Raw genomic sequence first — 22,872 nt, forward strand, 5'->3', positions numbered from 1 at the left:
TTTCCAAGTTCCTGATTCTTGGGCAATTGTGAACCATGTCAGTGGCTTCTGTGAATTGGATAAAAGTTGACAGATGTACGTTGTGCTGTCGGGCCTGACTCTAGAGCAAGAAGGTGCTTCTGGTGACCTTCGTCCTCTCCATCACCTGAATTTCCGAGATAAAACTGGTAAGAGCAGCAGGTCCGGGAGCCGGCTGGGATCCAGAGAGAAAGTGCAGCCTGTGAAAAGGCTCCAGGTTAACCCTTCTACTAGTTTCATTCTCTTTGCCGGCCAACCCTTGAAATACAACAACACCTAGAAGTTTTCCTCACCTAATATCACCTACAAGACACTATCGCATACCTATTTGCTCTCTACTGTCTAATGGCGTCTGCTACTCGCGCACTTCGTCTTGCGAACGATTTCCAGCCCATACCCATACACCACCGGGCAGCAAGGCCGTATTTCGGCCGCGGTGGACACAAGGTTTTCCAGCCCACCAGTACAGCAGATATCTCGAGTTTTATCAAACAGGCAAGAGAATTCGCCGCCAGCGAGGGCCATCATCATGACTACAGATTCACATCTGAGCCGTTGCCGGTACCATTCGAAACGACACCTCTAGAAATCTTTGCTCTTGCTCTCGCAGTCTTCGCTGTTGTCTGCGTTCTTGGCTGCATGGTCATGGTCGCTATCAAAATGAAGCGCTCTCGGGCACAACATGAGTTGTACAGCTTCTCGGATTCAGACGACACGATGAATGTCGCCTTCCAAGAGGTACCCAGAGCTTTCATTGACAGTGTCAAGCGGCCGAGTAACCCCGTGCCGGAAACGGAAATGAACCGGCTGAAGGAGTTGGAAGAAGACAGAACTTCTTTGGCCCCGAAACATATTTTCAGACCGTGGAGAGAAGCCTCCATCGACCGCAAGAGTGGAGATAGGGAGTTGGGTGATGGTCCGTCGACAGGACTTCGGTCCGAACATGCCACGAGTGAGACGGCCCCGTCGACCGGCAATCAAAAGGATTCGGCCTATACATCCAGCAAGGATCCCGTCCGATTTAGCCGCAGAGCTTCGCGACCATTTTGCAATAGTGATGCGGATGCAACCTCACAAAACCCGTACAGCCGTATATAGCTTCATCACGCGAAAACGCAACAGGGTAAAATTGTAGACAAATAAAAAAGATTCTATTCCCTCGCTCGTCTCCCGTCCTAATCTAGGGTTACCGGCTCCTCAAGGTGGTCGCATGAGGGGACCGCCGGCTTTGACTCCCTAGCAAGCCTCACGTGTGTGTGATGTAGTATATTTGTACAGCGGTGTTCCGATCCGGGTCGTGTTATCTATCGGCTCGACATTTGAGCATTTCATGCCTGCTTCCTGATCTCTCTGGCGGCCTGCTTCAGGTTGGAGTTGCACTCCTCATATGCGCGTCCAGCTCCGAAACCGACACCAACGAAGGCGGGCCACGCTCTGCGCTTGAAAAGAAGGACTGAGAAGACAACACCGAAGCCGAGGCCGAGGGTGGACTTGACGAGGAGGTTGGAGAGGCAGTGGTCCCACTAGCATGTTGTTAGAGATCTCGAATCAGGTGAACTTGGGCGACTGGGGAGAGCTACCTTCTCGTTGAGAAGTGCCTCACTGACAGGGCGCGCGACTGCGCTCGGGGGAGGGGGAACAGAGGTGTCTGACATGATCGTCGATACCCTGGGGAGCTGCTCGTCAGCATCAATGAACGGTACAAAACACAGACAGGTACTACTTACACAATTGACTCGATGCGCAATGGTGTTGTCGAGGTCGGAGCTTCAGCTGTTGGGATTGAACCAAGTGATGTTTTCGGAGAGTCCCGGTAAATTGATGATGAGCACCCGAGGGCGGTCAGTACCGGTGTGGCTTTCGGTGACTGCATTAGAATGGGTGGGGCGGCAGAATCCCGAAATTTTGGGAAAGCTCAAGCCAAAAATCGCGGGGAGTCGCTGCAACCTATACATGAGCGCATCTGAGGATCTGCACATCTGTTGAAGCAACTTGAGGCCGGTTGCCCACCATGGATGTGGAGATGATAGAGGCAAACCCGAGCCGACCATCTGAGACCATTGTGAGATTGGCACCCATGACGACCACCTCGTCTCCTGCTAACACCATCGAAGATTTCGGACAGAGACTTGGTCAGGACCGTACGATCTCTCGATCAAACCGGTCCAGGAGCCAATGGCGAAAATCTTGAACGAGTATGGAAGCAGCTCACATCTGCTAGTCAGAGCCCGTTCTCTGCGGCGGAAGAGAGCGTTCTCAGATGGCTCCTCAAGGTTATGAAAGCGAACAATGACGAAGCCGAGACGATCCGACGATTCCCCCTGACATGGCGCATACTCGGCTGCGCTTTCCAGAGAATACCCCTATTCTCTCTTGCTAAATCACTTGCCGACCGAAAGTTTATGGCGGTTCTGCAGCAAACTCTTAAGGGTGTTGCAAAACCCAGCACCGAAGCCGAGACGTCAGCTTCAAAGTCGAAGAAGAGAAAGAGGACAAGTACCGCGACGTTTGAGTTGCAGACACTCAAATCATTCGAAGGCTGCTTGGGAACTGGCGAGGCTATATTTGGCGTGTTGAAAATCCTCCTGGCACGTCTCGACCCTGCGGCTCAGTGGTCTGCCCACGACAGAATGGGAGCGGAACACATCAAGGCTCTCTTTGCACAGCCAGCCACTGAAGCGGTACAATATCTTTCGCCTCTGCTTTTGCTCTGCGACTATTCCCTTGCGGCAGCAGACACCGAACTGTTCGATTCGCAGGAGTCCTGGGTGAAGGTGTTCGCTTCTTCTTGGGAGCTGCATCTTCAGGGGAGCGTCGACGCATTGGAAGTTGCGACACATTTTTCGCGCACGTGTATTTCCATACTCGGAAAGATAAGGCAGCGGCCGGACTTTGACGACCAAGTGGCCAGGCTCTGGACCCGAGACCTGGATAGGTTTCTGCAGCGCAACCTAGTTCTGCCGGCTAGGTCGGCGTACCTAAACAGAAACGATCTCGAGGTCGTCTTCCGTGCTTTAGAAATGGCCAAGAGCAATGCCTCCGTTTCTGTGCCGATTCTTTACAGTCTGGTGTCATCTGCACCAAAAGTTGTTGGCGGACTTACTACAACCAAAGCTGAGGAGGCCTGGATGCAAGAAGTCTTCAAAATGTCTGAGCATATAATTAAACGATTGCCCAGAGACGAAAAGTCGCAGGCGATGGCCGTCATTCTCGAGGAGGCGATTACGAACAAGTCTCGCATTGCCATGGACGATCTTCGTTTGGTCTCCAGCTACGCAATTGCTGAGAGCCACAGTGAAACTGATTGGCGCCTCCTTTCTCTGATTGCCAAGTGCGACGCAGATGTCTTCCTGCAGTCGGAAGAGAGTGCACAGCTATTCGACCAAGTGTGCGACAGAATCACTGACGTTGGGGTGAAGGCCGACGAGGCAACTATGCATGAGCTTATCGAGTCGTTAATCGCCGGCTTTGAAAACGCTCGCGACTTGTCGACCTTCTTGAAGAAGTGGTTCTCTCAGCTGTCAAAATTCGAGGACAAGGCGCTGCGCTCTGGGGACCGGCCTGTCTGGTTCACCCAGGTGCATCGCCATGCGACGCTTGTAGGCGGTATCGAGAAGTCGTTGACAACCAAACAAATCGTTGGCTTACTGCAGTGGGTCGATGGCCAGGAGATCCTCCGGCCAGCGGCAGTCTTCATCTTCCTCGATACCATCGCATCTGCGATCACTAGAGACGATTTCGCCGACGCTGTCGGTAACCAACTGTCGGACCTGATACTGAAAGTCTGGTCTTCTAGCAAGACTCCGTCTGACATTCGTTCTTTACGGTGGAGAATCATTTCCAAGACGGTATCGTGGCTAGACTACGAACGAGCCACCGCTCTATGGGACAAGGTTCAAACTGACCTGACTAAAGCACTGCAAAAAGCCAAGTTTGATGATGAAGATACTTGTGAGGCTCTGGATTGCGCATACCACTTCTGGTTATCGATGTATCCAGATGGCCACGATCAAGCCGAGCTTGCTTCACTACTAACGTCTTTTATTGAGAGACTGTTGAAGAAAGTCAAGCTGGAAGACCTTCAGGGGTTATTTACTTCTCAAGACTTTTCGAGTGCAAGCACATTCGATATTCCCAAATTCTGCTCAGAGTTCCCCCTGGCCGCGTCAAGGCTCGTGCCTTTGCTCGCCAAGTCTTCCGGCACTCTGCCTGACTATCTACAGCGCATCTTCAGTGCAACGAAGGATAGCGAGACGCAACAAGGAAACGCCCTTCATGCTGTTTTGTCAAATGAGAACAACCTCAGCAACAGACAGCTCGTCGGTAGTGTCGTTGATTATACCATTGAGACTATTTCGCAAGTCCCGAGCGAGTCTTTTCCTTGGGCCGAGAAGAGGAGCCGGGTTGCGATGGTCGAGCTTTCAGGAGTACCTGATGAATCAATTACTAGGCAGCAGAGGGAGCGAATCATGGAAACCATGATTCCCAAGCTACAAGCGGCAGGCAGGGTTGATCTTCAAGACTGGCATCTGGTTCTGGGACTGCTGGTGAAGCTCATGCGAAGACCTACCTTTTACCAGAACATGTCATTCTCCGATCTACAGAACATTGCGCACTCGTTGGCGCCGCTCTGTGACGAAAGCGACTCTCGGACGGCTCTCGGTTTATCCCAGCTTCTATACCAGCTGGCAACAGCGACTGTACGTCAAATGAACGATCATCAGGAGTGGCGCACGCAGTACTTCGTAAAGGTTTCGACTCTTCTGAAAGACCTTGCCGGCGATGCCTCTTCTGTACAGATGACTCTGCTCAAGGCACTACTTGCCGTTGTGCTCCCTGACGTTAGCTCCAAGGAAAAGGCCGCCGTGTTCGACGTTGAGGCGACGGCGTCGGCCTTGGGAAGCACTGTCCAAGATACCTTGAGCAACTTCGCTAAGGCGTGGCGTAAACAAAAGATCACCAATACCTTGGTCAACCGAGTGCTAATAGCACTGGACGCAGCTGAGGCTCTGCCAGAAGCTGTTGTTGAACAGCTAAAAGTCAAGGTTACCCAGCTCGAGGAAGCGAGTCAACAGGCCATTTCCAATGGATCCTTCAGTGGCTGGAAGTTGCAATCGTTCCTTATCAAGCGATTTTCGTCCAAGGTAGCCAACACCCGGCCGACTTCGTTTGGACAGCTTTTCAGCACTACCTTGCCTGCGCCGATGCTCAGCGGTCCAGTTCCTGACCCGCTGTCTGATTTCAATCGGCAAACTGTGCTTGAGGATACCGTTGATGCGGCTACCGCTGGTCTCGACTACAATGGCAAGGTTCAGTACGTTCAAAACCTCCTTGCCGGTATTCAAGCAGAGGTAGCCCCTCAGGCCGGCGGTTCTTCCGAGGGCCAGCTTCTGGCTATCCGCCGCGTAGTCAGCCACTTGAAAGGTAAGTCCTCATTTCCTTCTACTCAAGATGCACAGCCTCTGACAAGTATTTTAGAAGCTTCCGCAGGACTCGAGAAGACCAACACCTTTGACCTGTCCACGGCCCATGGCATGCTGGTCAGACATCTGACCCAAACTAAGACTGTGCGCGAGTTCGTCAGGACCGCCGAGGTCCTCCAGGAGCTCCTAGATGTGAAAGCCAACGCCATGACCCAGTGGAACATTGAGACGACCCTAAGCACAGTCGCTGTGATCGTCGCTGACGATCCTGGCCATCTCCTGAAGGCGTCCCCAAGTGTGTACCAGTGGCTCTGCAAGCTAGTGGAGGTGGTCATCAAGAAGCACCGCCTCCGCCTCGAAGGCCACTACCACATCCTCGTCACCACCCTCGAGGCCCTTCTCAACGCCCTTGCTCGCCCCTCGCCGCAGCACGGGACTCCCACGCCCGCTCGCGCGAAGCACGCCGCGCATTTCACGCGCCTCGTCACGCTCATCTGCGAGCCTGCCGCGGCAGCCGTCTCGCGCGTGCAACATCTGAGTGCTCTCGACTCAGCAACCGATGCGGCGAAGCGCTCTGCGGGCCGGCACATGTATCTCGTGCTCATGGCGTATGTCAAGATGCAGCTTGATGTTGACATCCCACGTGACGTGCGTGAAGCGTTGGAGCCGGGCATGAACTCTGTCTTCGACATCACGCCGCTTGAGGTGAGGAAGATTTTAAATGACAGTATGGACGTTAGTGGAAGGGCGATTTTGAGGGAGATGTACAAGAGATACACCAAGTTTGGCAAGTGGAGCGGTGTATAGGAGATCGATTTATGGGGGCTGTATGAAAGATACCCTAAAATAGAATACAGCAATTTTGGTAACATATACACCATTGAGCCCAACCGCTGTGGGCTGGAGAAAGCGGAAAGGGAGGGGCAAGTCGCCCGCAATACTCGATCTGGGCAATGAACAGTTTTTCCAAGGGTCCTTGGCTGATACCAGAAAACCTACCGGCGCGCTTAAAACCCTGTTCTTCTCTTTTTCTTGCAGATTGGCGATACCCACAGGTCCTGATATCAACCCGGGCTGGTTCCGCTTAGTCGAGGAGACAACATTATAGCATATGGAACTGGATGCTTGATATGTATGAGCCATCATCATTTGGTCACTGTTCTCGCTATATGAAGGGATATGAGACAGTTGGTCTATGAATATATCCTAATGGAGGACTACACAGCTTGTAGCGTCAATTGCAGGAGGAAGTTCATTAGCATCGGTCGACAAACCGGATTTCGTTCGATATTCACTCTTGCCCATAAAGATATCAGCATGGGTCCAAATCAATCACAGTCAGTGATTCAGAACGACTTTTAGTTTATTCGCAACATGAAATATGATTTTGAAAACAGAAAATCTTACCCGTTTTCCTTAGACATCACCTCGTAGTCTCAAAACATCTTCAACAGGTGAACTTCCGTTATTTTAGGCGATTACTGTCAACTCGCAAAAATAACGGCGCCAGCAAGGAGTGTCATGAGCCAAGGGGGCCTAGTAAGAGTGGTTGTCTGGAAGGGTAGGAACATCATACCTCGAAGATGCATATCGATGAACACAGCCCCCCCCCCCCCCCCCCCCCAGTTTTCATCATATCCGCCTACTCCAGTTGCTCGACTCGTATGATGAGTTTCTCTTTCTCCGTCAAACTTTCGGCTGTACAAGTTATATCACGAGATGGTTTTTATGGCACCTTGGGACTGGGAACAGCGTTGGGAAACATTAGTAATCTTCTTCATATTAATGTGACGGGTATCTTCTGTCGCCTATTTCCTTTCTTGTGTTTTCGCGGGTCATTTTGCCTCATGCGCTGGGCTTTGGCTTTCCATAAGTAGCCGGGTGACCATGCTTCTTGCCGAAGTTCTTGCACTGTCTCAGCATGTCAGGTAGCATAAACACCCACACCCAAGATGTGACCCAGATCATGAACGTGTCGACTACCCAGTTGTTCCGTATAGAGCCGCCGAGGCCGCTCCACTTCATCAGACTGCCCAGGAACGCAACGGTGACGAAGTATTCGCCCCTCTCCAAGCCCTTGATCGATAGCCTGGCAACCTCCTCGGGCGACTGAACGGGGTCAAGCTCCTCGAGCTGGTGGGTGATCTGAGGCTTGGTCTCGTTCTCCCTCTCCAGGCCGGGGCTGGTGATAGTTCCGGGGAACACGACGTGGATCTTGACGTTCTGGGGATACAACAAAACTTCCTGGGAGAGCGTGTCGGCCAGCCCGCGGATGGCCCACTTGGAGCCGGCGTACGGCGCGTACCCCGCAATGGTGAAGAAGGCAACAACACTCGTTGTCATGATCAGGTGCTTGGGCTCATCCTCGATGGGGGCGTCGGGAGCGAGCCACTCGCGCAGGATGGCGTGGGCCATCTCGGCGGTGCCGTAGAAGTTGACGTCCATGTTCCTGCGGGTCTCGGAGAAGGGAACGTCGGTGAAGAAGCCGGTGGTGGCCATGCCGGCGATGCACCAAACAATGTCGGGGCTGCGACCGCCGTTCCAGGCGGTGGCCTCAGCGATGATGGGGGCCGCGTAGTCCTCGGCCGTCACGTCGGCGGTGACGTACTTGAAGCGCTGGGTCTCGGGGTGCTTGGCGGCGGCCTTGAGCTCGGTGACGAGCTCCTCGAGGCGGGCGGCGTTGCGGGCGATGAGGAAGAGGTTCGCGCCCTTTGCCGCGAGCTGGAGGGCAACGTTGCGGCCCATGCCTTCCGAGGCGCCGGTCAGGAGGATGGTCTGACAGAGGAGATTGGGTCAATAGCCGGTTGAGTGGAACGAGTTGGGAGGCCAGCGCATTTACCTTGCCATCTACGGGCATGTGATTCTTTCTGTTGAAGAGACCCATGGCGGAAGCGAGGAGGGCGGCGGCAAGGGCGGGGAGGGCGATCCAGAGAGCTTGAGAAGTGTAGTCCATGGCTTGTCACCCGTCAAGGATAAAGGCTACGCCTGCTCAAGACTGAATGTGGTTTAGACGAAAATGCGGCCGGAGAGCGGTGCAATTAGGGGTGTGCCGTTTTTAGTGGAGTCTCCTCGGTGTTGCTCTAAGCCTATGGTGCACGAATCCGCACGGTTGCCATGATAATCGCAGGCAGGCTGGAGTAACTGTAAAGTAGGTCTGTCCCCCGATTCGCCAGTGAAAAAGGTGAAATGGTTGCTTATCCAAATTCTTGCAAAGTACGAACAGATGCTGTCTCTATTTCTTGTATTCCACCAGGCGCTCTATACATGGATGGCGTACAGGGCTGAGCATACTCAAAAGGGAATGAATGTATTGCAGTTCTGCAGTTCAGGTGAACGAAAAGCCATAAGTCCCTATCGAGCCTTGTCATTTGTTTGGAAACACCGCATTCTCTGCTATATGCCTACTGTTTACTGCGAGCCCTTGGATATGACGAATAGCTGCCCGGCTCTATGTAGACCGAACATTGAAGTACGAGGTGCGGGAGGGATGAGATGCGGGAGGGATGAGATGCGGGAGGGCTACCCCCACCACTTTGGGGGGGGGGGGGGGGGTGGGCAGCCTACCTTCCAGGTAACCAATGAAACCAATGCCATCACTTAGTCCCCACTAAAAAGTTCTGCGCTCACTGAACGCAAGAACATTTTTCGTTGTCGCTCACACGCGGCGAGAATCCACCCTCGTCTCACGCCCACCTCCCACCAGCGAAATCGACTTGCCGCCTCTTGCCTCCCCGACCGGAAAATCAACAACAGTCAAAATGGCCAAGAAGCGCAAAGCACCCGCGCAGAATGCGCACACCGGTCCTAAGGAGCTCGACCGCGCTGACGCCCGCCTTGGTCCCATCACCACCTACGAAGATGTCGCCGATTCCGAGGACGAGTACTTCCTGAACCGGGACAAGATCATGTTTGACGAAGGCCCAAAGTCCAAGAGGAGGAAGAGAGTCGAGGAGGAGGAAAAGTTCCTGGATAACTCAGAAGAGGAGATCCTAGACCTCGACGACGGCGACGATTCCGACGACGAAGACACTAGAAAAGCTCCCCGCAAATCCAAAAAGGCAAAGGCTGGAGCCGATTCGGAGGAAGAGGGAGAAGGAGAAGGGGACGAGGCTGATCCAAGCTGGTGGGGTTCTTCCAAGAAGGAGTATTACGATGCCGACCAGATCGAGACCGAGGCTGATGCCCTCGAGGAAGAGGCCGAGGCCAAGCGCCTGCAGCAGAAGAAGCTGGCCAAGATGTCCGAGGAAGATTTCCTGTTCGACGAAGGCGAATGGCTGGCCACGAAGCCCGACGACGCGGAAGACCAGGAGGTTGTCACCGAGGTCCTCAAGGATATTGAAGTCACAGACGACATGGGCCCTGAAGAACGAACCAAGATCCTTCAAAGCAGATACCCCGAGTTTGAGCATCTTGTCAACGAGTTCCAGGCCCTGCAACCGCAACTAGCTGTTCTACAAAAGGAAGCCCACGGCAAATCTAGTCAATCGTTGGAGGCCGTCAAGTACTGGATCCTCGGCTGCTACGTCGCTGCTCTCGCTAGCTACTTTGCAATTCTCACATCACCGGCGCGGGACGACGCAACAACTCGCAAAACTCTGGATCCCGCGGAGCTGCGCGATCACGATGTCATGGAGACACTTCTGCAGTGCCGTGAGGCATGGCAACAAGTCAAGAGCGCAACACCGGTTCAACCCGACGATTCCATGGACGTCTCTTCTGCCGGGGAGGAGCCCACTGCCGTGGACGACGTCGATGAGGCTGCTTTTGCTGCGGCAAAGGAGGAGCTCAAGAGGCAGAGAAAGCTGGACAAGGCCGCCAAGGCGAAGAACAAGCAGGCTCAGAAGCAGGCCCAGGCCATCGAGGAATCGCTCGCAGATCTCGACGACCTGCTCAAGCAATCCAAGAAGAGCAGCAAGAAGGAGAAAGCCGCCGCCAAGGCCGCTGAAGACGGAGACAACTCCGATTTTGGCGAAGAGGAGGTTCTTGACGCCCGGACAGCCGCTGACAAGGCTGCCCGCAAGAAGAGTCTGCGCTTCTATACCTCGCAGATTGTCCAGAAGGCCAACAAGCGCGCCGATGCAGGCCGCGACGCCGGCGGAGACTTGGATATCCCGTACCGCGAGCGTCTCAGGGACCGCCAGGCGCGCCTCAACCGCGAGGCCGAGCGACGTGGTCAGAAGTTCGGTGCCGACCTCGGCGACGACGATGGCAGCGACGGCGATGACTCCCGGACGGCGGCTGGCGTGCGCGAAGATGGGGACGACGAATATTACGATATGGTCGCCGCATCCTCCAAGAAGAAGAAGGCAGAGAAGGCGGCGCTGTACGACGCCCTCGCTGCGGCCAGCAAGGCCGACCGTGTCGTGGAGCAGGAGGTTGTCGGCGAGGACGGCAAACGCAAGATCACGTACGCCATCGAGAAGAACAAGGGCCTGACGCCAAAGCGTAAGAAGGAGGTGCGCAACCCGCGTGTCAAGAAGAGGATGAAGTACGAGGAGAAGCAGAAGAAGTTGAGGAGCATGATGCCCACCTGGAAAGGAGGTGAGCCCAAGGGCGGATATGGTGGTGAGCTGTCTGGTATCACGACGGGAATTGTTAGAGCGAGAAAATTGTAGAGATGGGCCGCTGCAAGGTTCCCTAAATAATGCAATTGGAACACAAAAGTATTTTGAATCAATCCATTTCTTTATTCGTTCCCCCCCCCCCCCCCCCCCCCCTCCTGGTGAGCCCAGATGTTTTGTGGCTTAGTGAGCTGTGTGTTGTGGCATGCGAGGAGAAAAAGGCACATGGCTGCAGGTACATTGAGGTACAAGCTACCGAAGCTCGAGACAGTTGGCCCCACCAGCTCCCATCTGGCCAGAACAGCTTCAAGTCCAACAACTATTGACAACCTCCATTTGCGAACCTCACCGACAGGGCAAGCGCGACACCAGCGCAAGTCGTCATACGGAACAGTCGGGCCTCTTCAAGTGATCTCCAATTTTAAAGAATCTCAATGATTCCAGTAAACCACCGATAACCCTCAAGCTGACGAATCGCCGAACTCGTACCTCTCACAATGGCGACGCCTGACCTCTCGACCCTTACCTCCTCCGCCCAGGTTTTCTCCTCTAACTATACTCTCCCACAAATCCGCACGATACACAGATCCCTCCAAGTCGAAATCGATGAGAAAGCGAGCCGCCTACGCACGCAGGTCGGCAATTCGTACCGTGACCTCCTTGGCACCGCCGACACCATTGTCCAGATGCGCAAGGACAATGATGCTGTCCAGGGCGTCCTCGGGCGCATGGGTGGCCGCTGTGGACGCAGCGTCGTTGCGTCCAAGGTTTCCGGACTGAGCGGATTCGAGAGCGGCGTCAGGGAGCACATCGGTGGAGACGTGGGCATTGTCGCGAGGACCAGGCTGCTCGAGGTTTGTGGGCTTGTCGTCGGGCGGGTGCTCAAGGGCTCCGGGACCGGGGGGCAGGAACTGAGCAGAGGGGACAGAGTCGTCCTCGCTAGCAAGGTTCTGGAGTTGAGCCGACTGCTGGTGAAGAGCTTGGGACAGGAGAAGGGTTTGGACGGGGACGTTGGACTCGCGATTGAAGCTGCGAAGAAGAACAGGGCTGGACTGAAAAGGAAGCTATTGCGGTACATTATGAGCCTGCTAGAGCGCACAGGAGATGCTGTCAAGCAGGAGGACGTGCTCAAGGCGTTATGCGCCTACAGTTTGGCCACCAGCTCCGGCGCGCGCGACGTTGTCGAGCGCTTCCTACGCGTCAGAGTTGCCGCCATGGCATTGGCTTTCGACGACGAAGACAACGGGCGGCAGAGAAGCACGGAAGACGTGCTCAAGAGCCTGGCGCTGTACACGAAGACCCTGCTGGATGTGCAAGCCCTCGTGCCTTACAAATTGTCGGATGCCCTGTCGAACCTCAAGAAGAGCCCCTTGCTGGCGGACACGACACTCAAGAAGCTCGAAGGCCTACGCCTTGACGTCTATGAGCGATGGTGCGGGGAGGAGATCCAGTTCTTCACGCCCTTCCTTCGGCACGACGACCTCGACGGCCCGCAGGCGAGGGACATGCTCTTCAGCTGGGCGAAGGAGGCCGGCGAGGTACTCGTCGACGGCCTCAAGAAGACGATGGAGCGCATGACGGAGTTCAAGGCCATTATAGAGCTGCGCACTAGGGTCCTGCAACTGTGGATCCGTGAGGGCGGCAAGGCCCGCGGTTTTGACCCCTCCGAAATGCTCGACGAGCTGCGCGGCGCCATAAACGAGCACATGCTCAACGTCGTTGAGACCAAGGTCAACAAGTTGCACCTCATCGGGTCAGAGGTATCGGCGACGCTGGAATCGTGGCAAGACGGCGTGACGGATAAGCCCGTCAATCTCTGGGACATACACAGCTTCGACATTGACCTCATCAACGGGGCGGACCACTTCCTGCAGGAGCTTGTAGGTCGGTTACACGGCCGAAACGATTCGGTCTCCAAGGCAGTAAACAGTTTCCAGTCATGGCGACACATCATCGATGAGGTGGGTGACGTGGTAGAGCAGCTGAAGAAGCAGCGCTGGGACAACGACATTGAGGAGATTGAGGACGAGGAGACAATCGAAGAGAGGCAGCAGCTGCTCAGCAAAGACGATCCCAGAGCACTGCATGAAAAGCTTGACTCGACACTGATCAAGGCTTTCAAGGACCTGGACGAGAAGCTTACGAGCTTATGGAATTCCAAGTCGGATGGACGGAATAGCGGCAACGTGGCCATGTACTTTCTGCGCATCTTACGAGACGTGCGCCAGGGCCTGCCAAAGCTCGACAGCGTCAGAGGATTCGGGTTGGAGGTGGTACCATCGCTGCACGAGCGGCTCGCCATAGCCGTCTCTGCGCAGCCGCTGGAGACCTTCGTGAGCAAGGGGCTTTCGCAAAAGGTCGTCGTCGGGCGCCTGTTGTGGGAGGGCTCTCCTGAGATGCCAACGCAGCCTTCACCTAGGGTGTTCCGGTTCTTGCGGGATGTGTCGACGGCTATGAGCGATGCCGGAATGGATCTGTGGAGCGCGGTGGCTGTGGACGTTATCAAGCAGCATCTCAGACAGCAACTGGCTGAGAAGTGGCTCAAGGCCTTGGATGAGTATCTCGAAGAGAAGACGGACGGCGATCCCCCTAAAGATAAGCCGACTACACCTGCGGAGGATGTGCCCAAGGACGAGGATAAGGAGACGGAGTCTTCCGACAAGGAGAAGAAAGATGACGAGAACTCAGAAGAGAAATCGGAGGAGGCAGAATCGCCCGAACTACCCGCAAAGGCGGACCACAGCCATGCCCAAGAGCGCCGCGACCTCCCAACCCAATGGCTGTTCGACATCTCCTTGCTTCGATTCTACCTAGATGCCCCACCGGACAGCAAAACCAACGAGCTCGAGAAGCTCGAGGACAAGGTCTACGACAGCACGGACCTGGACAGCGACGTGACGCGGCAGCGCATCGTCAAGTCGGCGCAGGACTACCACAGGAAGACGAGCCTGCTCTTCGGCCTGCTGTGATGATTTGTATATAGATACCCGAGTGATGGCCCGGCCAGGTGCGGAAAACATTTGCGCATGGAAAGGGAAAGCAGTAGAGGCGAGAAGGAACAATAAGTCCAAATCTATTTTACAGGGCATTCTGGGTTCATGCGAATTGTGGTGTTTCGTCGTCACAGTCCGACTCAATCCTGGACAATTTTCGTGTGCGTTTCTCTCACAATTTGTGCCTCTTCTCGCCGCTGGCCAACTTGCGGAACTCCTCTTGCGGGACGCCCTTCAGGAATCTCTCTAGCCCGGCAAACACCTCGAGCGAGTTCTGCCTGTCCATGACGTCCATCTCGGGCCTCCGGATGAGGGCCTTGATCCCTGTGAGGCTCTCCCCGATGAGGTGGTCCCCGAGCCGTTCGTCGACCTCGCGGAGGACCAGCTCGCGGAACCGTGCGTCCTCGCCGCGGCCCGTGTCGAAGACCTTGTTCACGAAGCCGACGTGCAGCAGCTCCTCGGCCGTGATGCGCTTGCTCATGATGAGCGCCTCGTTGGCCTTGCCGACGCCGAGGCGCTGGACCAGGGCGCGCGAGGCGCCGCCCTCGGCCACGAGGCCTATGGAGGAGAAGGGTGTGAGGAGGAAGGTGGCGGGTGTGGCGTAGACAAAGTCGGCGAAGGCGACGAGGGCGGCCGAGAGGCCGACGACGGGGCCGTTGAGACCGACGACGAGCACCTTGGGGTGCGAGTAGAAGGCCTGCGTGATGTTGAGGTTGAAGGCCACGAAGGACTGGAGCCAGTGCTTGTGGGCGTCCGGGCCGTCTGGGGCGGTGCGGGCGATGGTCACGTCAGCGCCGCTGTAGTGTCCTCGTCAGAAGTGTCTCCTTTTCATCCAAATTGAGACGACTTTCCGCACTTGAGTGTCCCGTGTCTCGCAAGAAAGGGTAGGGGTTTCAAGCAGGCGGTTGGTGCGGCTCAATCTCCTCTGCCACGAGGCGCACGAGCTTGCAAGCTCATGGGCTTTACAATACGTCGAGGTGTGTGCAGAAAGTGAGAACTGCGTGAGCCGAGGTACGAGACCTCAGTAAGCACGGGGGGGGAGGAGGGGGGCAACTCACGCGGAAAAGTAGCGCCCCTTGGCCGTCAGAACAGTGATGAAGACCTCGTCGTGTGTGGCGATCTCGCGCAGCTTCTGGGCGAGGTCGTAGTACTGCATCTGCGCGAGGGCGTTGAGCTTACGGTCGTTGTCGATGGTGAGCAGCGCGACGCGGCCGCGGTACTCGAGGGAGATGACTGAGTCTTCCGGGCTGGCCATGCTGTTCGTCTCTTGTCTGTTGTGTGTATGTGCGTTTCTTTTTCTGATATCCTTCACTCACGCCTCATTACAATGTTCTTATGGTCCTGCTGCCCGTGTTCTCTCTGGGGGGAAATGCCGAGTTAAACGTTAACTTAATTGACGAGAATCAGTTTAGTTGACCCGAGGTAAGCTTAAGTGCCAAGCAAGCCGTTTTATTCGTGGTAAACTGTCCCGGAGGCTCTGGGGGGTTTACCCCGGACCCCACAACGAAGATACCTCGGCAGGAGGGCTGGCATTGCGGGGATACTGGCGCTCAGTCCCAGTCGCCAATAGGTAGGGGAAGATGCAATTAACTGAGGGGACTAGGTACACACCGACACCCGTTAGGCTTCTTCATCAAACTTTGATTTTATTTCAAGAAAGAATTTTCAACTCCGTATCCGATGTGGCATGGCGTATATGAATATACGCTCTTCTGCTATATGAGCAGTGCGTAGGTATCATCGTCAACATGAACCGCTGACCCGCATCGTCTCCAAGATGCGCCAACAGTGCTTCTACTGCGCAAACTTTGAATACCGGCGAGATGCATTTTCTGATCCGCCTCCCACCTCGCAAACTGTGCCGACTCGCAAGGCCCCTGTAAACGGGACGGCATATGCCAGATACCTCAGGTCAAGTTGAACCTGATTGTCTCTCTTAACCCCCTGTCCGACACCTTCATCAGCTCTTCGTCATCCGTGCCGCTACGCCCACTCTAACGGCGCTTCGGCGCGACTGATCTGAGCTTGGGGAAGTTGAGAGGCAGCGCGAGCTTGGCGACGTGCGCGGCCTTGCCCGTCTCCTTGGTGGCGACCTGCTTGACCTTCGCGCCGATCTCGTAAAAGTAGTTGTTCATTTCCTTCTGGTCGAGGCGCATGTCCTGCCGCAGCTTTGAGGTGTCAACCTCGAAGTTGTCGATGATGCACGCGAGCGCGCAGCAATGCGTAATGAGCAGGTCCGTGTGGAACTTGCGCATCTCGCCGCCGTCCGAGAACTTGCGCCGGATGTGCTCAATGACAACCTGAGGCGCCGGCGACAGCCGCTCCTTGAGCTTGTCGCGCGGCGGGATGCGCTTCGTGCCGCGCTGCTTGCCCGGCGTCGCCATCGTGTAGAAAGTGAAGAGGAAGTAGAAGTAGCGCAGCAGCCGCATCTTGGCGACGCTGCCTGAGTCGGCCACCTTCTTAACCCGCGCCGCCACGTGCCGCGAGTAGCACAGGACCTCCTGACCACTCTTGGCCGGCTCAACCCAGTCCTTGATGGGCACGGCCGCAAGGACCTCGCGGCCAATGAACTCGTCGGGATCGTAAACGTCCTGGATGGCTTCGGCTTCGAGGTTGGGCTTGGGCACGGGCTTGGCCTCGTCGACGGCCGCCTGCAACTGCTCGCGCGAGGCCATGTTCGCTGTGACACCGCCGATCTCCTGCATGATGGCCTTGGAGGCGGCGTCGAGCTTCTTCGGCGCGCTGTCCCTGCTCTTGTTGGGGTCGATGGCATTGAGGGCGACGGACTCGATGGCCTTCTTGGCCTTCTTGGTACCGAACGTCTGACCGAGGTCCTTCTTTTGGTCGTAGTAGCTCTGCTCAAAGTCAGTGGGTGTCAGCAGTACATCAGTAAAGCGATCGGGCGTACTTGGTTATCTGTAGGTGCTCTCATGGCCTCCTCCGAGGCATGCTTAGCCCTAGCCACTCCGCGAACAACCATCTTCTTCGCTTCTACCACCTGGAGCGCACCCGTGTTGGGGTCGAAAATGCCGACGTAGTGCTTCAGAGCCTGTTGACTGTCGCTGATGCCGTCTTCTCTCGCCGTGTAGTCCATGGTCTGGTGACTGGTAGAGTGCAGGACGAGATCCTGTGACACTGCGGGGACTTTCTGCCGCCGTTTGCTGGAGGAAACATCTTGTTTGACGTACGGGCTGAAGGGGACGCTTCTAGGTAACCGAACTCCAGGAGCAGACGCTAATAATTGTCAGCATAGCTGCCTCTCACCTCAAGAACTCGGCGAGGAGCATCAGCCGCAGAGCCGTCGTACCTAGGACAGGTGGGCAGAGTTGGGGCCTCAGGACCGAGGAGACGGATACTGTGGAGGGTTCGGTGGCCAGCTTCTTCTTGGACTTGGATGAGCCGTCCAGATCCCGCTTTCTCTTCCGTCCGTTTGCGTCCGACATCGTTGCAGAGTTTGGTTGTCGGCAACCGCTACAAGTAGTGGTACTTGGTCGGCTTGGTGGGATGGATGGCTTGGGACTCTGGAAATATTTTCTGTAGGGGTCTGTCAGTCGGCCAAAGAAAAAAAAAAAAAAAAAAAAGTCGGCACACCAGCGTTTACCCGCACGTTATCACCGAGATAGGTAGGCGGTCTGGCAACAGAAAGAACGACAGGAGGTACCCACTAAAACGGTCGACTAGGTACCTACCCAAGACCCCACCCCAGAGCTGGCGGGACACACACGTCACAGGTCACAGCTAAAATTCGTAAAATTGGCCAAATTGAGGCTTAGTTGATCGAGGCAAAGCTGCAACTAACAACTGCTGAAGGGACGTGGTAGGAGACTGCACTCGGTAGCATATCGTCTCCGTCAATTGCGCATAGCACACGCACACACACACACACGTTGACGAAACGATTTTTGGTTCACTTTTTGATTTTTGAGGAAGCAATTATCTGCCTTTCAATTGTCATGCACGTCTTGATCCCAGTTCCTAATCCGCGTAGCGTCAAGACATCATGCTTCCTGCGGCTGGGTCCATAAACACCGCGTTCCTCATCGTAGCGTCATCTCGACCGATCGCGTGTTGTCAGGTCCATCTTCGTTGAATCCTCATCAAGGCCTGCGGCAGGGTTGCGCGCCTAGTCATTCCGTCGTGACCCCAAGTCCCATTGTTCCAATCCGTAGTGTGAATGTAGACGTCTCGGGCGTGCCGAGACAGACTGAGTCGCTGGTGACGAACGCTGGCTGTCGCATCTCCCGAATGCGAGTCGCATGATGGGTTGTTTATGCCTTCATCTCAAAAGATGGTCATGGTCGAGGGGAGGGATGGCGAGTTGTTTATTTGCTGCGCAATTGGTTAGTTAAGCCGACAGACCAATTGGCATCCCATCGAACAACTTACGAGCGAGCCCTCATCTTTCTTCTCTTGCGCTTGAGACGGCGAACGCGCTTCTTTCTCCACTTGGCTCTCATCGTGAACGACGAATCTGCACGGCTTGGTTAGTCCATCTTGTTTTCGCTCACGCAAATGCGACCTTGGCGATGGCCGGTAATGAGATTCCAATCTTTGGCAGGATCAAGGTTCTCAACGCGGCGACGGCCGTGGCCGGGTATGGGGCACTGCACTTACTTGTCCTTTGAGATGAGAGGTGTTGGTGATGAACTTGTCCTGCAACACCCAGCCGACCGCTGAAGTTTTAGTGGTTGAGCTCCGTAGGGCAGAAAACCCTTCTGCGTCACGTGGGCCGATTTTCGCGGGGACTGTCGCAGCTTCTAGTTCATTTGTGTGACCTCACTCCTCCACTCCACCTCAGTGCCCCTCGCTTCAGCGAAAGCCCACTACAGTCAGGGCAGCTCTCGAAGCTCAGGCACACTCCTGGCCCCTGCACTGCACGTTCTCTGCGTACAGGAGGAGGCGCAGTACGTACCTTCCCTTGCCGTCCCGGAGCACTTGTCTCGGGCAGTCTCGCTCCACTCAGGGCCGAAAGTGGACCTGTATCCGGAAGATTATACACTAGGTAGATGTCTTGGTACCGTGATGTTTGCCAGTTCGCAATTATCAATCTTTTGACTGGAAACTTGTCTCGCCCATACTCGAATATCAGTTTGAACTTGCTTGCTCGCTTACTTGATAGGTGAAGCCGCCCATTGATGGGTTCCCAGGTCCGACCGTCACGTCCAAGAATGTTCTATTCCACTTATCTGTCTCCTCCGAGCAGCGGTTCATGTGTTGCGGTCCACCATTTACTTCTCTGTACTATGGCTCACCCTATCCTCATTCAGCGATGCGTTTCATCATGTCAGAGCAGTAGGGATAGCGTAGTTGGAACCCGCAAGGTGATCATTGATACATCTTGAGGGGTCTTAAAGACGTTTCAAAATCCTCGATTGCGATGACGAGGGAGTACGATTGAAGCGAATGAAAACACCGTTCAAGCCGCCTGGTCATCTCACGTTCATTATATCAGACGCGTCATCCTTCATCTTTTTAACCCAATATTATTCTTGCAATTTCTCCTTCTTTTCTACTTGTATTATCTATCAAAGGCTTCGAGACCTACCATCAGAGTAATCTAGAATTTTCAAGAAACTAATCCAAACTGTTCTCCCGGTTTTCATAATTTGCCCAGCGTAAGCAAAGCTTCTCTCGGACCATCGGGCGGAAAAACTAGCGGTCGGAGGTCTGGATACGTATGGTTATCGTCTCTCAAGAGAGGTTCGAGCAACCCCGTGATCTGCGCAGCCAGGCTTGCGTCGCGTGCCGCTAATTTCTCTAGGTCCCTCAGGGCGACGCCTCTTTCCTCTTCAGTCAGGGGCCGATCTCGCTCCCTCCTCACTGCTTCAGCAACCTTGCCTTGCAACTTGCCATCCTCGGCTTTCTCATCTGCGAATGCAACCATGTTACCTCTCCTTACGATGAGGACCCGGGCGACGTAGTCCACTTCGTCGATCCACTCTGCCACACTCATTAGCCCCTCGTAAGAATCATCATGGACCTTGACAGGCGTAAGCCGGATAGGCAAACACCCACTCCCCGCCTCCGGCAACCTCTCGTAATAGCGATGCAGGATGCCCAGCCTGCTCAGCGCCGCAGGAACGGCCATCACAACGACCTCGACGCAGTATCCAGCCTCACCAAACAGACGCGCTAGCTCGCGGAAGTCATCCGGGTGGCGGCACGCGCTCTCGAGGAGGACGTCGAGCTTGCGGGCGACGGCCTCGGCGGCGGCCATGGCGAGCCACTTGCGCGCGTCGGGGCCCGTGGCGGGCGACGCGTAAGCGGGGGTTGCGGAGTCAAGAAGAGAGAGGTAGGACGGATGGTAGGCCTTGTAGACGTCGGCGATGAGGTGCACCGGTGGATGGATGCGGGTCATGGCATCGAGGACGGTGGGCGCGGTCCGGGTTTTGCCGGCGCCTGTCTGGCCGACTATGAGTACGGCGAGAGGCCGGGACCGGGTGGGGTGCGGGGTAAGGGATTCTGTGAGATCGATGGGGAGGATCTTTGTGGCGAAGATCTCTCTGGACTCGGAGTCCGAGAGGATGTAATGGGATAGATCTGGTGGGGGAGGCATTTCGAAAGCACGTAACAGCAAGCGAGCAAATCCAGACCCGGAGATTAATTGTGATGATATTGTGTCCGGATAAAATAGATATCACTCAAGTTCCCGTCATACTAAGAGTGGTAGATGGTGATGATGAGATGAACCCCAGTTCCCTAGCTCCCCCACCCTCTCCCAACTCCACCATATGACCTCATCAGCCCAATCACATTGCCAGCGCCCAACAATCAATCCAAATTTCTGACTTGGTCTTCCATGGAAAGTTGTTCATCTGACTGAGTATCATAAGATGCAAGATACAGGTACGGTAGATTTTTACATGTATTGACATTTTCCCCGATTTTGTGTGACGCGGATACAATTAGCTGATGCAGCCTTGAGTTCCGATCGTCGGTGGCCGGACCCGAAAGTGTGGTCGACCCTGGATATGCCAGTCTCGGCGCTGGATGTTCCAAATCCCGACCCAACCTCCTGCACCGGGGGGGGGGGGGGGGGGGAGGGGGGGGAGAGGGGGGGTTCCGAGGCTTATTCCACGTTTGCAGTGGCCTTTTCGAACCCCATCGATTGCATAGGCTTATGAATGAACATTCGAAAATTTTCCCATTGAATCCCAGCAAGCAGACCTTGAAACAAATTTGTCTGATCTTTCTTTTCAGGTCTACCCATTGTCCTTTCTAGCGAGCAGGGTCTAACGCCAGTCTGCTTATTCCCTTGACATTGGAAGTGACGTCGTCCGGAGTCACGGTCTCTGGGGGATTCTTTCTCTACTGGGCCGGCTTTTCTGACAAGCAGACAGTGCTTTCTCGAATGCTCCAGCTTGGCGGAGCATACGGCAGGAATCACATCCGGAAATGTAGTTGTTACCCCTGCTGTCCTTACTTAATCATTTGTCTGATGTGCCGGCGGTTCTGTTTCTCTTTGTTATGAACACCACAATGATTTTTTCTTTCATTATGCTTCTCCACAGGCCTGACCGCCAAAGTTCTGTTCAGATACATTATCGAAGCCAAGCACCTTGTTATCAAACTTGGTCTTGATGTTGGCAGCGAGACAGATTTGCTTACGATAAGAACTTGTTATCGGCCAAGGTTTATATTTAGTAGAACGAAGCAACCTCCACTCACAACAAACTTTTAACAACGCCTTCATTGAGAAACTCTACCTTAACGCCAAGACTCGGACAGCTTCCTCAAGATATTTAAATGCAGCTTGAGGTATCAAAATGTGTATTTGGATCCAATTCGTCTGCCCATCTTGCCGCAACCTGCTATCAAAAAATGATGTCAACGACAAGTGCGAGGCATGCCCACTTTCCTACCTCAAACCCAAACCAGCCAAAGCTGAAGAGATTCAAGAGAGACACACCCCTCTGATTACCATGAGAGAGTTCCACTGTCACCGAAGAACGCCGCAGAAGCTGGGTAAGTTTGCGAGCACCCCGGCTGCGCATTCAATCCGGAGACGGAGTTCTCGGACGGGCACCACCCAGTGTTCGGGCCCATTGTGAAGTGCCCTGGCTGCGACAGTGTATTCCCAGTGGCGACATTTCCATTTACGGATGAATTCCTCGGAGGGTTACAGGGTTTTCTAGTTCAACAAGCAGACAAGAGAGTACCGACCCTGGCCCCTTCGCTTTGGGAAACTTACACATGCCCCCAACGTACTACTGACTGCTTATGGCGAACAAAAATCACGACAGCTACTGAGAACCGCCTTAATGCCATTCGCAAGTATTTGAACCAAACTGCAAACCACGTGTGCATCGATGCAGGGGACTCACCAACGCAGGCTGTCAATGCACCTGCTGAGCAACAGGTCAGAGAGAAGGGCGAGAAGTGTTGTAACGATACCCATGGTGAACAAGATGGCGACTACAGCTCATGCCACATATGGAAAATAGAAAATAGAAGAAGTTCTGCCTAAATAGACCTCAGAGTTTCAAGGCTCCTCAAAAGGCATCGCAAAGGATTGAGGTTTAGATATCGCAAGCGCAGCAGAAAACACTCTCAGTTGCTCCAAGCTAGCTATTCATCTTGAGTTAAGCCAGTGAAAAGGCCGTAATCGTAAACATAGCGGCATGGGTTTCGAAGCCAACTGCAATTGTGACAACTAGAACTTGAGGCACCGGTACACATTCTCTTGTGCGAGCCTGATATACGACATCTGGTACATCTCGGGTCTTGTTGTCTAATTCCCTACCTATCCTAAAACAAGTATAAGCAAGAGATCAAACATACAAGACAAACAAAACAACCCGCCCTCCTCCATCTTTTACCAAGCTGTCGACACAGTCTACTTGAACAAAAGTTATTGGTTTTATGTGAGCCCCCCCC

General features: G+C 54.5%; 9 protein-coding genes across 9 annotated transcripts; 4 read left to right on the forward strand and 5 right to left on the reverse strand.

Moving 5' to 3' along the window:
• Window positions 1-142: 142 nt before the first annotated feature.
• Window positions 143-1,394, forward strand: LY79DRAFT_204740 (uncharacterized protein). The gene has a single exon (XM_060551486.1). The coding sequence runs from the start codon at window positions 364-366 to the stop codon at window positions 1,114-1,116; it is 753 nt and encodes a 250-aa protein (XP_060419644.1). The 5' UTR covers window positions 143-363; the 3' UTR covers window positions 1,117-1,394.
• On the reverse strand, window positions 1,232-1,881 carry LY79DRAFT_204749 (uncharacterized protein). The gene is made up of 2 exons (XM_060551487.1): window positions 1,599-1,881; window positions 1,232-1,541 (listed from the first exon to the last, which is right to left on the reverse strand). Exons 1-2 carry the CDS (start codon window positions 1,671-1,673, stop codon window positions 1,347-1,349), a joined length of 270 nt encoding a protein of 89 aa, XP_060419645.1. The 5' UTR covers window positions 1,674-1,881; the 3' UTR covers window positions 1,232-1,346.
• Window positions 1,882-1,969: 88 nt separating this feature from the next.
• On the forward strand, window positions 1,970-6,501 carry LY79DRAFT_536537 (Urb2/Npa2 family protein). Its single transcript, XM_060556608.1, has 3 exons — window positions 1,970-2,080; window positions 2,133-5,442; window positions 5,497-6,501. Exons 1-3 carry the CDS (start codon window positions 2,030-2,032, stop codon window positions 6,246-6,248), a joined length of 4,113 nt encoding a protein of 1,370 aa, XP_060419646.1. The 5' UTR covers window positions 1,970-2,029; the 3' UTR covers window positions 6,249-6,501.
• Window positions 6,502-7,196: 695 nt separating this feature from the next.
• Window positions 7,197-8,650, reverse strand: LY79DRAFT_536539 (short chain dehydrogenase). Its single transcript, XM_060556609.1, has 2 exons — window positions 8,281-8,650; window positions 7,197-8,216 (listed from the first exon to the last, which is right to left on the reverse strand). The coding sequence occupies exons 1-2, from the start codon at window positions 8,392-8,394 to the stop codon at window positions 7,287-7,289; spliced, it is 1,044 nt and encodes a 347-aa protein (XP_060419647.1). The 5' UTR covers window positions 8,395-8,650; the 3' UTR covers window positions 7,197-7,286.
• A 443-nt stretch (window positions 8,651-9,093) lies between these two features.
• Window positions 9,094-11,118, forward strand: LY79DRAFT_536541 (Sas10 domain-containing protein). Its single transcript, XM_060556610.1, has one exon. The coding sequence runs from the start codon at window positions 9,200-9,202 to the stop codon at window positions 11,054-11,056; it is 1,857 nt and encodes a 618-aa protein (XP_060419648.1). The 5' UTR covers window positions 9,094-9,199; the 3' UTR covers window positions 11,057-11,118.
• Window positions 11,119-11,499: 381 nt separating this feature from the next.
• On the forward strand, window positions 11,500-13,971 carry LY79DRAFT_505557 (uncharacterized protein; the record flags this gene model as incomplete). Its single annotated transcript, XM_060553635.1, has 1 exon — window positions 11,500-13,971. The coding sequence occupies one exon, from the start codon at window positions 11,500-11,502 to the stop codon at window positions 13,969-13,971; it is 2,472 nt and encodes an 823-aa protein (XP_060419649.1).
• A 196-nt stretch (window positions 13,972-14,167) lies between these two features.
• Window positions 14,168-15,250, reverse strand: LY79DRAFT_575564 (enoyl-CoA hydratase/isomerase; the record flags this gene model as incomplete). The annotated part of the gene is made up of 2 exons (XM_060559716.1): window positions 14,168-14,792; window positions 15,054-15,250. The coding sequence occupies 2 exons, from the start codon at window positions 15,248-15,250 to the stop codon at window positions 14,168-14,170; spliced, it is 822 nt and encodes a 273-aa protein (XP_060419650.1).
• A 279-nt stretch (window positions 15,251-15,529) lies between these two features.
• Window positions 15,530-17,538, reverse strand: LY79DRAFT_536544 (A49-like RNA polymerase I associated factor). Its single transcript, XM_060556611.1, has 3 exons — window positions 17,303-17,538; window positions 16,904-17,229; window positions 15,530-16,850 (listed from the first exon to the last, which is right to left on the reverse strand). The coding sequence occupies exons 1-3, from the start codon at window positions 17,436-17,438 to the stop codon at window positions 15,990-15,992; spliced, it is 1,323 nt and encodes a 440-aa protein (XP_060419651.1). The 5' UTR covers window positions 17,439-17,538; the 3' UTR covers window positions 15,530-15,989.
• A 1,918-nt stretch (window positions 17,539-19,456) lies between these two features.
• LY79DRAFT_536549 (zeta toxin) lies at window positions 19,457-20,681 on the reverse strand. Its single transcript, XM_060556612.1, has one exon. It carries the CDS (start codon window positions 20,549-20,551, stop codon window positions 19,595-19,597), a length of 957 nt encoding a protein of 318 aa, XP_060419652.1. The 5' UTR covers window positions 20,552-20,681; the 3' UTR covers window positions 19,457-19,594.
• Window positions 20,682-22,872: the final 2,191 nt, after the last annotated feature.

This window comes from Colletotrichum navitas (assembly GCF_030913465.1).
Source record: "Colletotrichum navitas strain CBS 125086 chromosome Unknown LY79scaffold_3, whole genome shotgun sequence".
Taxonomy (NCBI): domain Eukaryota; kingdom Fungi; phylum Ascomycota; class Sordariomycetes; order Glomerellales; family Glomerellaceae; genus Colletotrichum; species Colletotrichum navitas.

Bases quoted from the DNA above. Each gene is read 5' to 3' on its own strand.
- LY79DRAFT_536537 (XM_060556608.1), top strand. From the start codon at position 2,030: ATGGATGTGGAGATGATAGAGGCAAACCCGAGCCGACCATCTGAGACC. The intron at 2,081-2,132 runs GTGAGATTGGCA...ACACCATCGAAG, and splicing joins GCCGACCATCTGAGACCATT to ATTTCGGACAGAGACTTGGT. The intron at 5,443-5,496 runs GTAAGTCCTCAT...CAAGTATTTTAG, and splicing joins CGTAGTCAGCCACTTGAAAG to AAGCTTCCGCAGGACTCGAG.
- LY79DRAFT_536541 (XM_060556610.1), top strand. From the start codon at position 9,200: ATGGCCAAGAAGCGCAAAGCACCCGCGCAGAATGCGCACACCGGTCCT.
- LY79DRAFT_536539 (XM_060556609.1), bottom strand. From the start codon at position 8,394: ATGGACTACACTTCTCAAGCTCTCTGGATCGCCCTCCCCGCCCTTGCC. The intron at 8,217-8,280 runs GTAAATGCGCTG...CTCCTCTGTCAG, and splicing joins ACATGCCCGTAGATGGCAAG to ACCATCCTCCTGACCGGCGC.
- LY79DRAFT_536549 (XM_060556612.1), bottom strand. From the start codon at position 20,551: ATGCCTCCCCCACCAGATCTATCCCATTACATCCTCTCGGACTCCGAG.
- LY79DRAFT_204749 (XM_060551487.1), bottom strand. From the start codon at position 1,673: ATGTCAGACACCTCTGTTCCCCCTCCCCCGAGCGCAGTCGCGCGCCCT. The intron at 1,542-1,598 runs GTAGCTCTCCCC...ACAACATGCTAG, and splicing joins AGGCACTTCTCAACGAGAAG to TGGGACCACTGCCTCTCCAA.
- LY79DRAFT_204740 (XM_060551486.1), top strand. From the start codon at position 364: ATGGCGTCTGCTACTCGCGCACTTCGTCTTGCGAACGATTTCCAGCCC.
- LY79DRAFT_536544 (XM_060556611.1), bottom strand. From the start codon at position 17,438: ATGTCGGACGCAAACGGACGGAAGAGAAAGCGGGATCTGGACGGCTCA. The intron at 17,230-17,302 runs GTACGACGGCTC...GACAATTATTAG, and splicing joins ACTCTGCCCACCTGTCCTAG to CGTCTGCTCCTGGAGTTCGG. The intron at 16,851-16,903 runs GTACGCCCGATC...GACTTTGAGCAG, and splicing joins GAGCACCTACAGATAACCAA to AGCTACTACGACCAAAAGAA.